This window comes from Haplochromis burtoni, unplaced genomic scaffold (assembly GCF_018398535.1).
Source record: "Haplochromis burtoni strain Fernald_Lab_line unplaced genomic scaffold, NCSU_Asbu1 Contig_306, whole genome shotgun sequence".
In the NCBI taxonomy this organism is placed as follows: Eukaryota; Metazoa; Chordata; class Actinopteri; order Cichliformes; family Cichlidae; genus Haplochromis; species Haplochromis burtoni.
In genome coordinates this window covers 1-14,283 of record NW_024582667.1, presented here as the reverse complement: position 1 = coordinate 14,283, position 14,283 = coordinate 1, and the positions used below count along the sequence as shown (strand labels likewise).

Below are 14,283 nucleotides of genomic sequence, written 5' to 3'. Positions count from 1 at the left end.
GCAGAATCATCCCATTCTATTTGAATTCTGGTGAGACAAATTAAATTTTGCCAGGTGAGTCTTGCACCATGTTGAGACGACAAAAGAATGAGAGGCAGGGGAGGAAAAGCTAAATTAGACGAGAGTTCTGGGTGTGACTGTGACAGATCTTGTTTGAGATATCGATGCATTTAGATTTGATTTATTTTCGTTCTTTCAAAAGTGAAATCAATAGAAGGTATGCGTTAGGAAACTTAATGAAAGACTGAGAGAGAGACAGACAAAATGCATCTTCAACTATTCCCATTAGTTTCTTGAAAGCGTGTCGAAACAATGACTTGCTCCACAGCTGTTCTTTTTGTCTCCTGTTAGTTTGCATTGGATTTTGGTAAAACAGTAAGCATCCCACATCCTCCTTAAAAAAAATTCCGACCTGGGGAAGGCCATTACAGAAAATATTACACTGTCATTTGTCATTAGCTGTCTATCTTAGCTACTTTTCTCCCCCTGCACTGTTGCTGAAAGATGCTTGAGTGAAAGTAATGTTGCCAAGGAACCTTCAACGCTCGCCCACCTTTCTTTACTTTTAACCATTTTCTCAAGCAAACCTCTCACAGATTGAACATGCAAACTTTTATGTGTTGCTTTAAATAGGTCCAACTGGATCTAATGCTGAGTTAACTCCTGATATTGATCCCATGGAAAAAGCTTTAAGTGCATTCCTTCAAAACAAAAAAGATCTTCCTTAAGAGCATCTTCAGAAACAACTGTCACTACTGCCCTTTCCGTGAACCACACAGCGTTCAATATTGATGAGATCATTCTTTTTCACTTGGTTTTTGTAGCATAACTGCAATATGTGGCACCCCGAGAAAACTACTTGTTTTCGCACAGCATCCTGTCCTTGCAGCGTCAGTCGGTTTAAAGTTGGTACCATGCCGAGGCAAACACGCAGCATGCATGAGCATACTATCAATTTCCTCCCACCAGGCAGTTTCCAAGGCACTTGGCCTAAATATCAACTCCAGTCAAATCGACTGAAAGGGAGTGATCTGCTTCGGGCTGTGATCTATAAGTTTGTGTGTGAGTGTGCTGCACTCTCCAGTGATAACAACAGCAAAATGCTTTACAACAAGTACTGGCAGTCCTTTGAACGAGGATTTGAATGATACTAACGGCCTGACCTGTAATCGTTCCAAAACATAGCTAATATAACTTTATTTGCAAGGGTCACTTCTAGGTCCTCAAAATAGATTTAGTAAAGCCCAAAAAAAGGAAAAAAAAGCTGGCTGTGTGACACTCGGAAGAGCTTTGACTAGAATAATCTTCTGTTGTTGTTTAGAGGCTTTAACGTTTCACTGAGAAAGCAATTTTAAAACGGATGAGGGCGTAATCCCTGACAATACTGGGATTATCTCTTTAAATGACCTTTATCTTGCCATGAGCATAGAGTGCTTTTCAACTCCACTATCCCAAGTCTGGTTTGATTACAACATGAATGCCTCTTTAAAATCACAAGGCTGTGGACAGCCTATATAGCTGCATGGAACCTGTGCATTCAAAAGGAAAGATAAGGGCATCAGGTGTATTTCAGAGATATGTAACAAGCCAAGTGGAACGCTGCTCCAAAATAATAATAATAGAAAAGTTTACTAAATGCTCAGATTGTGACTTACAAAAATGTGTAACTACTACACATCTCGCTGTCTTGTGAATTTTAAACTCACATTTGAAGCTGTTGGTTTTTGTTTTAGTTACTTATTTTTTGATTTTGAAACAAACAGATATGGTAAATACGGAAGAAAGCTGTTGGCTGTTTTTTTTTTTGGTTTTTTTTGAACAGCTCAAAAATAACAGAGTGAAGCAGAGGGGTAGCTGGGCTGAGTGATTTAAAAAGGCTCCCACCAAATGACAGATTAGTCGATCATCTCCCGTCTTCGTTAGTTGGAATTTCTGCCTCATCAAAGGTGCAACATTTTCCCCTCAGAACTTGAAGGGAAGTGCAAGTATCGCTTTGGTTCAGATAATTGGAGCCTTGGGACCTGGTACAGTAATGGGAGAGAGATTGACTAAAAAGTTGACTATATTTCACAACTAAACTTTCTACCACATCACCTCTTGTGTTGTTTTTAAGTCTAACGCTCTCTTTATTATCCACTGTTCTTTTCTCATGTTCTTTAGTACGTGTGCAAATGTTTGTCTTTAATATATTTGAAATAGTTGCAGTTCTATAAGTATAGGTATGTAAGTGATATGCTTTCCACAAGGATCTCCTTTAGTTTTCAAATGGTCTTTGTACCTTAAGAGGGTTCAAAGGTTAATCTTGCACCTAAAAACGAGCATCTAACCAAAGAAACCTTTAGCACTGCTGTATCCCAGTTTTCTTAGTTCTGCTTATCGAATAGGTCAAATTTCAACTTTGAGTTATATTCCTAATGAATATTTTAGCAACATGCATTATGCATGTGGCGATTTGCAGCACGTACTGCAGAGATAACGGGAAAAATATTGTGGGGATTTAGAGTGTGTTTGACCTTTCATAAAGTCGAGCTTAATTCAGCCGTGAGTGTATCATTTTTCAGTGTTGCTTTGTGAACGAAATTTCACAAAGAATGGGTTTCCATGATGTATTTCCATCCCTCGTCCAATGAGAGGACATCTCTCTTCAACTTCAACGGGATTTTTTCTAAGTTGCCAAAAATGAACTGATGCTGATGAGTCATTGCACCAAGTGGAAAAAGAAGAGAATGTACCTGACATTAAGAATTTGACAGGAAAAAAAAAGTCTTGCTTCCCGGTAATTCTTCGAGGATGTAGAGTGATTCATCCTGTTATATCCTGGATATTTAAGGCACATAACTGAAAAAGTCCCAAAAAATTACAAATAGGTTTATGACAAATTGTTGTACTTGTGAGTGCTGAGGGCTTGGGGTGAAACCTTTTTTTTTTTTTTTCATGATTGCACTCCACTGCAAATGCAAGAAGATAACTCATCTGTCTTTCTAAAAACTAATAAATGCTGCTGAAACATTTGTCTGTTTGATATATAAAAGCAAGAAAGCACACGTTTGATATATTGACACAAAAAGAACATCAACATTTTGATTATAAAAAAAATTACAAATGATCAACTTTGACATTTGCATATTAACAACCAAACTGTACAGTAAAAGAACAGTATTGTAATCATAAGAGTGATTCTGTCTTCAATAAATATGACACCCTGCGTTGAACTATACGGCATGAATATGTAAACATGCTGCAAACACATAAGCATATCTACTGTATGTGTTAGTTTCATCTGCTGTGTAAAAAAATGTTTTGACGTTTAAATGCACACTTACTCTGTGGAAAGTGATTTATCTTATGCCTTTGTTACAGTAAAAAACAAAAAAATTAACAATGTAGATGTAAAACTGTGGCTGAAAGGTTAAAAACACTTCATCATTAATAAAATTATCAAACTTTAAAATCTTACATTAATCACTTTTCATACAGGATGTACAAAAACACACTTTCCCCCCTTTTTTCTTACCATTAAAGGCTGTGGGCAAAACTTCTACCCGCTTTTTTTTTTGCTTGAGTCAGTTCCCTTATTTGGCTGTTTGAGCTTTACTGAATGTTGGGAATCTGAATGAAAAAGTATCCTGAAAGGATCTCAAGTAGAAGTCAGTTCAGTTGGAGCTCGGCTTTTATACGTTCACAAGACTGGGTCCTTTGGGCTCGCTAACAGAGCCTCTATGCCTGTGTCCAGAGTACTCCCCAATAAATGAGCCGTCCTCATTGAACTCTCTTCCACCGTCTGCATAGTCGCCCAGGGTGTATCTGCTGACACTGTCCCCAGTTGCATCATCTCCTTTCAGGGAACACAGGCTACCGCCCTTCAGTGGCTTTTCATCGCTGTCGCTGTCATTAAGAAGAACAGAGAAGGATGGCTGAGGTCAGCGGTGCAGTGGGTAAAATAAACTCGTGGTATAGCACATCAAACAGTTTTGAGCGCAAAACATGTCGCCTTAAGAGGCCGTCTTTGACACGAGCACACTGCACACTATGTATTTCACACGAAATTAAAAGCTACACACACAAACACCAGCAAACAGAGAATAATCAGCACATATAGCCTGCCAAATACTTGCTAAGAGAAACACGGGCTCATGAAGCAAGTTCTTATGGTTTCAATACATCACTAGAGGCAGTAGGCAGGGGTGGATCCAGCGGCTGCACAGCAGGAAAGGGAGCACAAGGGAGGCAGGAACGGGTTGGTACAATCACTTCACTAATTGCTAATTGCCAGGGCTTCAGGACCGAAGGCAATTTCAAATCTCTTTAGAGCCAGCAATGGAAATTGCCAGAGAGCAGTGAGAAAGAAGCCGAGAGGGAGGTGTGTGTATGTGTGTGTGTGTTTGTGTATTGGGGTGGAGGGCGGAGTGGAGGGTAAAGGCTGAGAAAGGGAGAAGGAAGAGAGGAGTGGAGGTGGGGCATATGCAATCCCAGACAAACAGCCTGTCATTCGTAGTATTCCCATGGGCCCACACTCCGGCTGAGGAGATTAGATGCCAATTTAAGGCTGGGCGACTGGCCAACTTGCAGGTGTCTTGCTACAAGACGTGGGGGTCACCTCAAAGCACTGAGGATATTTTTCCTCCCTGTCTTTCTTTTCAAATTCCCTAAACGATCAGTGTTTGGCAACACCTCTATCCCTCTCTCGCACGCGCGCCCGCTCTCTCTCTCTTTGTATTCATAACGCAGAGCGTCTGCGTTGCTCAGGTGGCACATGCATGATAGCGCCATTTGAGGCATATTGCAGTTGACACCTGTGTCAAACAAAAGCTCAACATTTTGAGCAGGATTTTAGCACAGAGACCCGGTTCAAGCTGAGATTTTAAAATGGCTCTCCTTCGCAGGGATTTTTTAATAACCAATCTTATCTGCCCGTTTTCATGAGGCCGTTTACAATGCAAGCCACATAAGGTCCACATTTCAGCTCTTATCAAACCTTCTTTCTCTGACGACTCTAGAGTGCTGCAGATAAGTGGCTGTTATCTAAGAGCAGTGGAATGCCACCGCCGCTGCAGCCCGCCCACAGTGACTTTGAATGCCATGATAAAATGGGGCTGAGTGCTTTTGAGCCCCTCACTCAAAAGCTACAGGTGGAAAAGGGAGAGGGGGGGCAGAAGGTAATTAAATTTGTCTTCCTGTTGACCTATGTTGACTTGGTTTTTTGGGGTTGGGTAGAGTGGGGGCAGCAAAACTTCAGGTGCAAGGTGTATTTTTCCCGATCGTGAAGCTGAAGTTGTTTGTATTCTAGTTTCAAGGTGTCTGGAGAAATAACTTCCCTGCATCTGCTGCCTTCTCCCAAATTGCACATAAAAATATGAGCAGTATGAGAACATGAGAGCTTTCACCAGGCTAGGAAGGGGAAAAAAAGAAAAAGAAACACATAAACCGGCTGAGGAAAAAATTGCATCACACGCTTGGCTAACGGCCTGCTCCAGCCATGACACCTGCTGTTCTTGCAGTGGACAGAGGGGCAAAGCAATAGAGGGCTGTCTACAAAGAGAAATCATCTGAAGCATAATTACCACTTGTCAGCTCCCCAGACACGTGGCATACCGGTGGGTGGTCTATTGCCTTTAGAGATTCAAAGGGCACTACAGAGCCCTGAATCCAGCTCTAAAGCCAGGAAAACAACATCATAGTAAGGCTAAGGGCACTCTGGGGGACAGTAGTCAGAACAGACTCATGAAACTAACCATGAGAAGCATTCTAAACAGATAGTTGCAGCAAAGCATCTGCACTGGCTCACAAACAAACACCAGGGTTTCTCCTGCCCTGCGAGCTCCGAAATAAAGTTTGTCAGAAAGAAATTCAATATCACAGCATTCTCCGTTTTTTGCCAGTTCTTCACATGTGGAAAAAAAGAAAAAAAAAAAAACTTGGGCACATTCTTGAGACTTTCTCTACCATTTCATCAACCTTGCAGAAAATAGTACTTTACCAAAAGGATGCCTGGAAGTCTTGCAGCACCTATGCAGAATCGTAGCCACCACTTCATTTTTTCTTTTTTTTTAAAGCATGCAGCCCTAAATGAATACATGTAACCTATATTGAGCCAATTAATGCATAATACAGTCGCAAAACTACTAGAAATGAGTCACTCAGAGGGTGTGGACACAGTTATTTCTTGCTTGCCCTCACTGTGTGAGCGTTTCTCTTTCAGAATACAAAATCTTCAGAGTACAGAATCACACAAATGTGATTTATTAAAGTTTGTGGCTAGCAGTTTACTGCACGTTGCACCATTTCTTATCTGGCAGCTGATTTGGCTGCGATAGTTGCTGCTAAGAGTGTTAATTTATTTGGAAAGTCAGGGGGAGAAGTTATGAGAATGAGCATATAAATAGGACTGGTGGATGGCCCAAAGCTGTGAGTGCTGTGCCAAAGCTTTGGCTCTGTCCTCTACCACTTCACCGTGATTATTTGGAGCTGTGCCCCAACATATTTGTGGTCGTCAGTAATACTGCTACTTTGATTCAACAGAGCAGAACTTCATGTGGAGCATCAGGAGGAGAACAGCTGTCCAGGAAAAAAAAAAAAAGAAATTTAATTAAATTTTAAAAACGCATATGTGCCAGGTACCTTTACAACTGTTTATACTGACCCTGTAATAGAGGTGACGTGTCCACTGCATACCTTGTCTCTTGCCCTATGATGGCCAAGAAAGGCCCCAGTCTCCCATGAACTGGATAGCAGTTGAACCAGGGATGTTAAACATAACATCCGGTGGGCCAGAGTCGGCCCACCGAAGTCTCCAATCCAGCACGTTAAAGAGCTTTAGAAAATGTGAAGGAGTGCATAGATTTAGCACTTTTAAGTATATTTTTTACAGTTTTAAGTTTTACAGTGTTTCCTGACAAAGACTGCTCCCTTACACCAAACACTAACAGATAAACAATGAAATAACAGGGACGTTCTTGTTTTCCTACTATTACAGTAAAATGAATTTTTACTCGTTTTTATAATGAATTTTCTGTGAATTAATGAAAACTTTATATTTTATAATTTTTATAATTACAGGCCAGCTGTGGAAATGGAGTAACATAGTTTTCTGTAAATTCACACATTTATCACAAGTGGGTGCATATGTGGCGCACGTTGTAGATTGAGTTTGACAGCACTGGGTTAAAAATAAATAAATGGATGGATAGTATCAAAAATGTCTCTAGATGCTCAGACCTGGAGCATGTTAGAATATGTCCTTGTAATTTTAACTGTAATCTTACAGAAAGTGATTGTTCCCACAGCTGGCTGAGAGTAAGATTCCTTGATTTGACTTAATAAATAGCTGCAGCTTCACACGGCATGCACGAAAAAACAAAAAACAAAACAGGGATGCCTACTCTGGATAAACACTCCGACTGAGCGATTGGGTTTACCAAGAGAACAGCTGCCACAGCCTCTGAGACCCCACAGGCGTTTCCCCTTGCTCCAGAACGAACAGCTTTCTCAGGAAACGCATGGATGGCATTTTTTCTTAGTCAATTTCTTGCTCTATCATCAGGTCCGCTCATTTTTGACCTGCTAATTTACACGTCTCTTGCTAATTTGTTTTCATTACTGAAATGAACCGACTGCATCTGTTCATTTAGTAGATTTCCTGCAACACTTTTCACTCCCATTGGCACTTTTTATCACAATTGCGACATCAAGCAAATCTGAGCCACAAAGTAACTGTGGTCCGTAATACAAAAACAGGGTCATGGACACTGGACAATCCATTCTTTCCTGTTTAACAGAATTACAGTCTTGGCAAGAAGCACAGGAACGCAATTGGCAGCAACCACACAATTGTGAGTAATCATGTTCTGAATAATACGATGACGAGAAGAATCAAAGCAGGCAGAAGAGGCTATTTTAGGTGCTTTCTGCACAAACAAACACACCATTGTCACACAGTTGCCGCAATGCTGTCAAGCAAAATAGGATTCGCTCGATTCCCCAAAATTATCACCGTAGCAGCTAAACAATGCAAACAATGGAAATTCAACAGCTATTATAAAGTACAACAGCTGCCTGCCTCGGGCTCAAAGGCCTGGTTTTTCACCGTATATTTTCCATCAGCAATTATCGTGTATCCAGAATCTGTGCGTGTGCAGTAGGAGCTTCCTCTTTTTTAAAACTACTTAAAATTATTTAAGTAAATCTGCATCTATTAAGTTCCCAAGTAAGCTGAGGCACTACAGACAGGAACTAGTTATGTTTCAATAACCTTTATTATCCCTAAAGTCATCTTTCCATGTTAAAGTTTGCTAAACTATTTTATATATACATATGAGCAAGCACTTGGCAACAGTGGGAAGGAAGAACTCCCTTTAAACAGGAAGAACTATTAGTGGGTCTAAGACTTAAAGCTAAACTGAAATTAAAACTTCCTTTTGTAAAAACAAGAAGCATGAAAGAGAACAAGACTTGCAAACTAAACGAGCTTCCTGTTTCTAACTGGAATCCAGTCTTAACAGTATGGCGTGTCTTTCACTATGTGGCCGACTGCAAATGTCTAACTTTTTACGCAACACAACTGTGTTTGAAAGGAGAAGTTTGTCAGTAACACAGGCTCATGTCAGCAGTGTGAGACTGCAGTGAAATCACAGTTTAATTGTTGTCTAGATTTACCAAAAAAAACAGTTTACATAGCTGGTATCAGAGCTGTTGTCTGAAAAAGATCTTTTAAAGACTGATCATGTCTATAAATCTTTTCTCTGTTGGATTTTGAAGCCGTGCAAATGCCAAGTAAACAAATGCATTTCGAGGTTTGTTGATGCCTCCAGCCTGCCCCAGCTGCAGTCAAGGGTGTTTGTTAACTTTTTACCTGAGAATTTTCATAAGGGAGGGCAAAAACTATGGACATTAGAAGTCTATGGAATAATTGTAATATTTAGACCTTTTGACTAAAAATTGCAGCATTTATCTCAAAGAAATATACGCAGTAAGTTGCGTTACATAGAATGACAGCAAGTTAAAAAAAAAAACACCAATAAAACACTCAAACGCACACACAAAAGGAGGCAAGCAGTGCACAAATATCCCCCCCCCCCCCCAAAATATTAATGTCTATATAAAAGCATACACAGACTAGCACACAAATGGCCTACTGATGCCTAAAGCAACTACGTGACATAAGCACTTTGCAGAACAGACACATGCACGTCATCAGGAGTAAAAGAACATAATTCCAACTAAAAGGGAACAAAGCTTGTGCTGTGTGTTAACCACTACTTTTAACTACACCGTGTGATTACCTAGCCCATTAAATGACGAGAACACTGGCTTCTAGGTTCATCCTGGTAAAGCTCATGAATGCGTGGTTTGCTTTTAGGTTGGGAGGGAAAGACATCACAGTGATACATGACAAAAAAATTATTTTTCAGCCAGAAAACATTTAACATATGCACAACATATTAATTACAGCATAGTGATTTTTGAGATAATAAAAAATAGATATTTCTCATCAATCTTTGGTACTGCAGCGTGCAGAAAAGGGGTATAGCTCACCTGTAGTCACAGAAGGTGTCATCATTCATTTTCTGTGACTCCGTGTCAGAGTGGGGCTCTTCCTTTTCTTTCACTGCAGAGAGGGCAAGACAGGCACTTCAGCACCATTGTTAGTGCAGCACTTTCACACAAAGATGCAATCACATTTTACTCGTGTGTGCATCCATAAGTCTCCAGATTCAGATTTATTTTAGAAGATCTTGTCTTTACCATCCTACAAAGGGAAAATAACTCAAGCAGCAGTATTTCTGGAAACTGCAGAAATGTCAAAACTGAACATATCTAAGCTTAAAAGATCCACTTAGCGATACGCAATCTCAACACTGTAAGATTAGAAATTGAGAAGTCACGACCAAAAGCATCTGAGAACAGCTAAATCTGTGTAAACATTACATTAAGTCTTTACATGGAAACCCTCTCTTCTGCGTGTCTAGCACAAAGTGCTAGATGTCAGCTCTTTGTGCAAACAACACTTTGAAAAGACCAGTTGCGTTTGAGAAAGCTAAAAGAGGGGTTCCTTGAAAAGAACTGGATGGGCAAAAGGGGGGAATCCAAAGGAGCTGATGAAAAATTCAGTGCTTTTTGTCTACAGCTACAGCAGGCAAAGAAGTGGAGTAGGCAGAAGATGGGGAAGCATAAAGGTTCAGAGGAAAGAAACAGAGTGAACAGACACTTTGCAGGCAGGCCCATTGTGAGACTGAATTTGACTCTGATACATGGCAGCACAATAGTGAGATGGAAGAGCTCGGAAGGTCTCCTCAGGTGAGCAGTGGAGAGGAGTGCAACAAAGGCAGCTGATTCCCGCTTGTCTGTCTTGACAAGTATGAAATCAGCGGTACTAAGACAACTAGCACGGCCGCACCAATTGTTTGCAGCTTGTAGCTGCCGTGCAAAGGTGACCCACATGCATAAACAGGTTTGAGCTCAGGGTTGAGGCCCAAGTTATAAAAAAAGCATCATCCTGATAAATTGGTAGTAGTTTTAGGATTTCAATTTTAGCTCAAAATGACTTGGGGGACTCAACCCTGGCTAAGGACTAACTGACCTTTTTCCATGGCGAGATTTTCTTGTCGCTGTGGCGATGGCGTACCTGCATACTTGCCACCTTTGTTTTTCCGCAGAAAGCAGGCAATGACCACAACAAGGGTGAGCAGTGCCACAGCGCACATGGTCCCAATCATCCAACCGTGGGTTGAAAAGCTGCTCTCCTGACTTGCAGCACCTGAAAACAAGTGAAAGAGAGCTCAAGAACCAGCTTTACACACCGGCTCTATTAGGTGGGCCCAACCACTCAAGCACTCTTAAACAACTTGATCTTTGATTGAAAAAAAAAAATGTGATGAGCTCAGGTTTGATGTCACACTGACTCTTTACTCAGATGTTAGACAGGAAGAAGACAAAAGCAAATGTGCATGGATTCATAAGAAAGAAATGAATAAATTCACACGTTCAGCACAGTCAGTCACTCACTCAGTCAGTTTGATAATGATATGCTGGTGTTGTTATCACTAAAATCTACTGACGCTGACAGTCTTTGCTTCTCTCACCTTTGGTGCGTGTCTCGATAACGTCTTCGAAAATACTAGCGTTATCGAGCAGCCTCTTAGCCATGAGGCGCACAGTGTACACCGTCCCCGGTTCGAGCCCGTCAATTATGTGGAAACTTTGAGAAGCGTTTACAGCCTCTGAAATCCGCCAGTTCCCATCACCTACACAGCCAAGCACAGGAAGTGCACAAGCAGCAAGTCTGTATTAGCAGAAGAGGATGTGCTGTTGGCGACTAATAAATGGTTCTCCAGTATTATGGTTACACTAAATATAACTTAAACACATCTGAATCCATTTTTAAAGGGAAGGGATTGAAGCAACCACGGAGGCTTACGCTATATTTTTAGGTGTTAATATAAAACATCCCTAGGTGTACCTGAACATGATACAACCTTAAATTCCTATCAATTTTTAGCAAGGCGGGGACAGGAAAAGTAGCTTACGGTTATTCATATAAGCCACATAAAGCTGCAAGCTCCGCTGCTCTTCTCTGGCAGTCCAGCTGATTTTGGCAAAGGTGTCACTCACGTAAGAGCTTATGTTCAACAGGGCTGGAACTGATAAAGAAAGAAGAAATAGGGGGAAGTAAATAAGGAGGAAAGGAAAACACAGACAGGCAGAGAGAAAAGGAGAGAGAAGGCAGGAAAAGAGGATTAGCAGAGGCAAATAGGATCCCCTGCAGCTTGAGAACAATCCGTCTAGCAGAAACCCTTCAAAAAGACAGTTCAAAAGGCATTTCCCGGCCCCAGACTTAATTGAGTGGAGTTGGATTTGGGCTCATAAAGGGTAGATATATAGATCGTGGGCGGGAGTGACATCTAGTTTTCCCTCTACGTTAAATAAAGCTGGCATTTCGTGGCGCACCCCCCACCACCACGAGTAGATATCAGAGCAGATTGAAACAACTCCATGCCTCGAATACTGTTGTTACTTGAAAGTTCAAGTACATCAAGACGAGCTCACAGGCTTAATATTGGCTGTGCATGTGTGAGTGTGAGCTATATACCTAAAGGAGGATGAGTAGAATTGCCTGAGATAGAGCTGGGAACAGAGAGAGAGCAGTTGTAGCCTGGAATGAAAGAGAAACCTCAGATGTTAGATTCCTTCTACAAAAGCTGTCAAGTCTAATATATTGTGCAACAAGCGAGACTACATAAAGGCGGAATTTGTTAGAGCGACTGGGAAAACTGCATTAATGGCAGTAACTGCACAAGCACAGCGCAACTTATACCGCGGTAGACACCCTGTAACTGCAGCACAACAATAAATCTGACTTGCAAATTTAAACCACAACTGTCACTTTCCGGCAAGTGATTTGCACAAAGAAATGTCTTTCTGTCTCTCCCGAAGTGGTATACAGGACTCACCCAAATTATATTTGTACAACTATAAAGGACATGTTTTTGCTGAGGCTATGGAAAGCTACTTGCTACACCAACACGCCTACAACCTCGTCTGTCTCTACCACCACTTCTATGTTGGCTAGCTACACCAGCTGCAGGCGGTGATACATACTGCTCTGAGCAGGGGCCACAGCTGGAGTCTGGGACAAATCTTCAGAGGGATAAAAAGAAATCGAAGAAGCAGAAGATTACATGTTTATGAAAATCCCGCTTTAAGGTTTATAGACCAGGCACACAAACACATGCTGACACATTTGCAGGGCCACCGGAGAACAAAAGTGCATTCTCACAAACATATACAAGCTCTGTGTGTGTAGCTGCATCTAGTGCTGCTTTGGATTTGAAGTCTGGTTGACATCTGCACCACTAGAGGGCACTGTGCAACCAAAAGATGACACCTATTTTTTTTTTCTGACAGTTACCTACGGAAAATTACTAATAACCTTATTCTAGTGACGATACGTGCATATATAGCAAATAAAAACAAGAAAACACAAATATTTTTTAAATCTGTCTAAAAAGTTTTAGTTTTTTAAAAATGACTGAATTCCTGTTTTTTGCCTAAATTTGATCTGGCTTCTCTGATTCGTCATTTTGAACAAAGAGCTTGCACATACAAACATAAAAAATGATTTTGGTAATAACCAGTATTGTAATTTAGTCCTTTATATTGAGGGCTGGTCTTCATACAATGAAGCTAAACATGTGCTACAGAGGTGTTTCCATGGAGAACAGAGTAGAGGATAACATCTGGAGAGGTGAAAAGCACCAGCAACAATACCAGCAAGTATATAATTATAGCTAGCAATATAGTTATTGGTTAATTGAGGTTATTTAACAATTTTGACATTTTTCACCCTTTTATATCTGAAATGCTGCGTTGTTTATTTCAGAGCTGTTTTTTTTTAATATATGGAATACACAGATGCAGATGCTCAGCCTCAATTAAAATGACCTGTCTTCATTTATAGCCAGCTAAACTCTTCATGTGTTTAGTGAAGCAATTAAGTATTAAATGTAGGATATAACCTCAAACTAAGCTACAAAGAAAACGAAGCTGCGCCTTGTGTTTGTGGGGTAATTCAAACTCCTCATCATCAGCTGTCAGGTAATGAGTGATGTGTCGGCATGTATGATGGGATAGTCGACAGCCGCACATCACCTCAGCAGGAGAATAACAGTGATTGCTGAATGGCATCGAAAGGGTTTATCCCGATTCAGCTTGAGCTCAAAAAAATTAAAAAGGGGGGAAATGAAGATGAGTTATGTGTACAGGGTAAAGGTAAGGCATTTGTGAACAATGTAGATTCGCTTGTGAGGTGGAAGGGGGAGCCAGTGTTTGAGCCGCCTTGCTAAAAAAATGTCAGCAAGCAGACATGTTGTGGATGATAAAGGCTGTGTTCACAGTTACACGCGGTTCCTTTTAAACTGCAACATAAACACTGCTCTGCCTGTGGTTTTACTACTTGCACTTCAAAACAGATGCTCGTTTATTGCATTTTAATATGCTATTTTGTTTTCATCTTGTGTTGCCGTCCGCACATTTGCAAGAACGCTGGTTACATTTTCATTCCAAGTAATGGTTTCATTTAGTTTGTGTTCATCTGGACCACAGCCCAGTTTATTTACTTATTGTTTTATTGTTTTCTCATGTTGAAGAATTTCGTTTCTTAAATTTAAAAAAATAACAATAATTTTTCTGATTAAAATGCAGCACCTGGAGCCTCACAGTTTACCTTTTATTATCATTTTCTCGGTCAACCAGAGATCGTTGAATTTAGATTTACCAATCTAGCCGCAC

The 14,283-nt window shown here is 40.7% G+C and overlaps 1 protein-coding gene across 1 annotated transcript; it reads right to left on the bottom strand.

The window, feature by feature from the left end:
• Positions 1-1,727: 1,727 nt before the first annotated feature.
• Positions 1,728-11,636, bottom strand: LOC102293658 (neural cell adhesion molecule L1-like protein; the record flags this gene model as incomplete). The annotated part of the gene is given in 5 exon segments (XM_014329586.2): positions 1,728-3,885; positions 9,532-9,604; positions 10,577-10,753; positions 11,079-11,240; positions 11,523-11,636. Coding segments are annotated over 5 exon segments (740 nt in total), but the record flags the coding sequence as incomplete, so codon positions are not given.
• Positions 11,637-14,283: the final 2,647 nt, after the last annotated feature.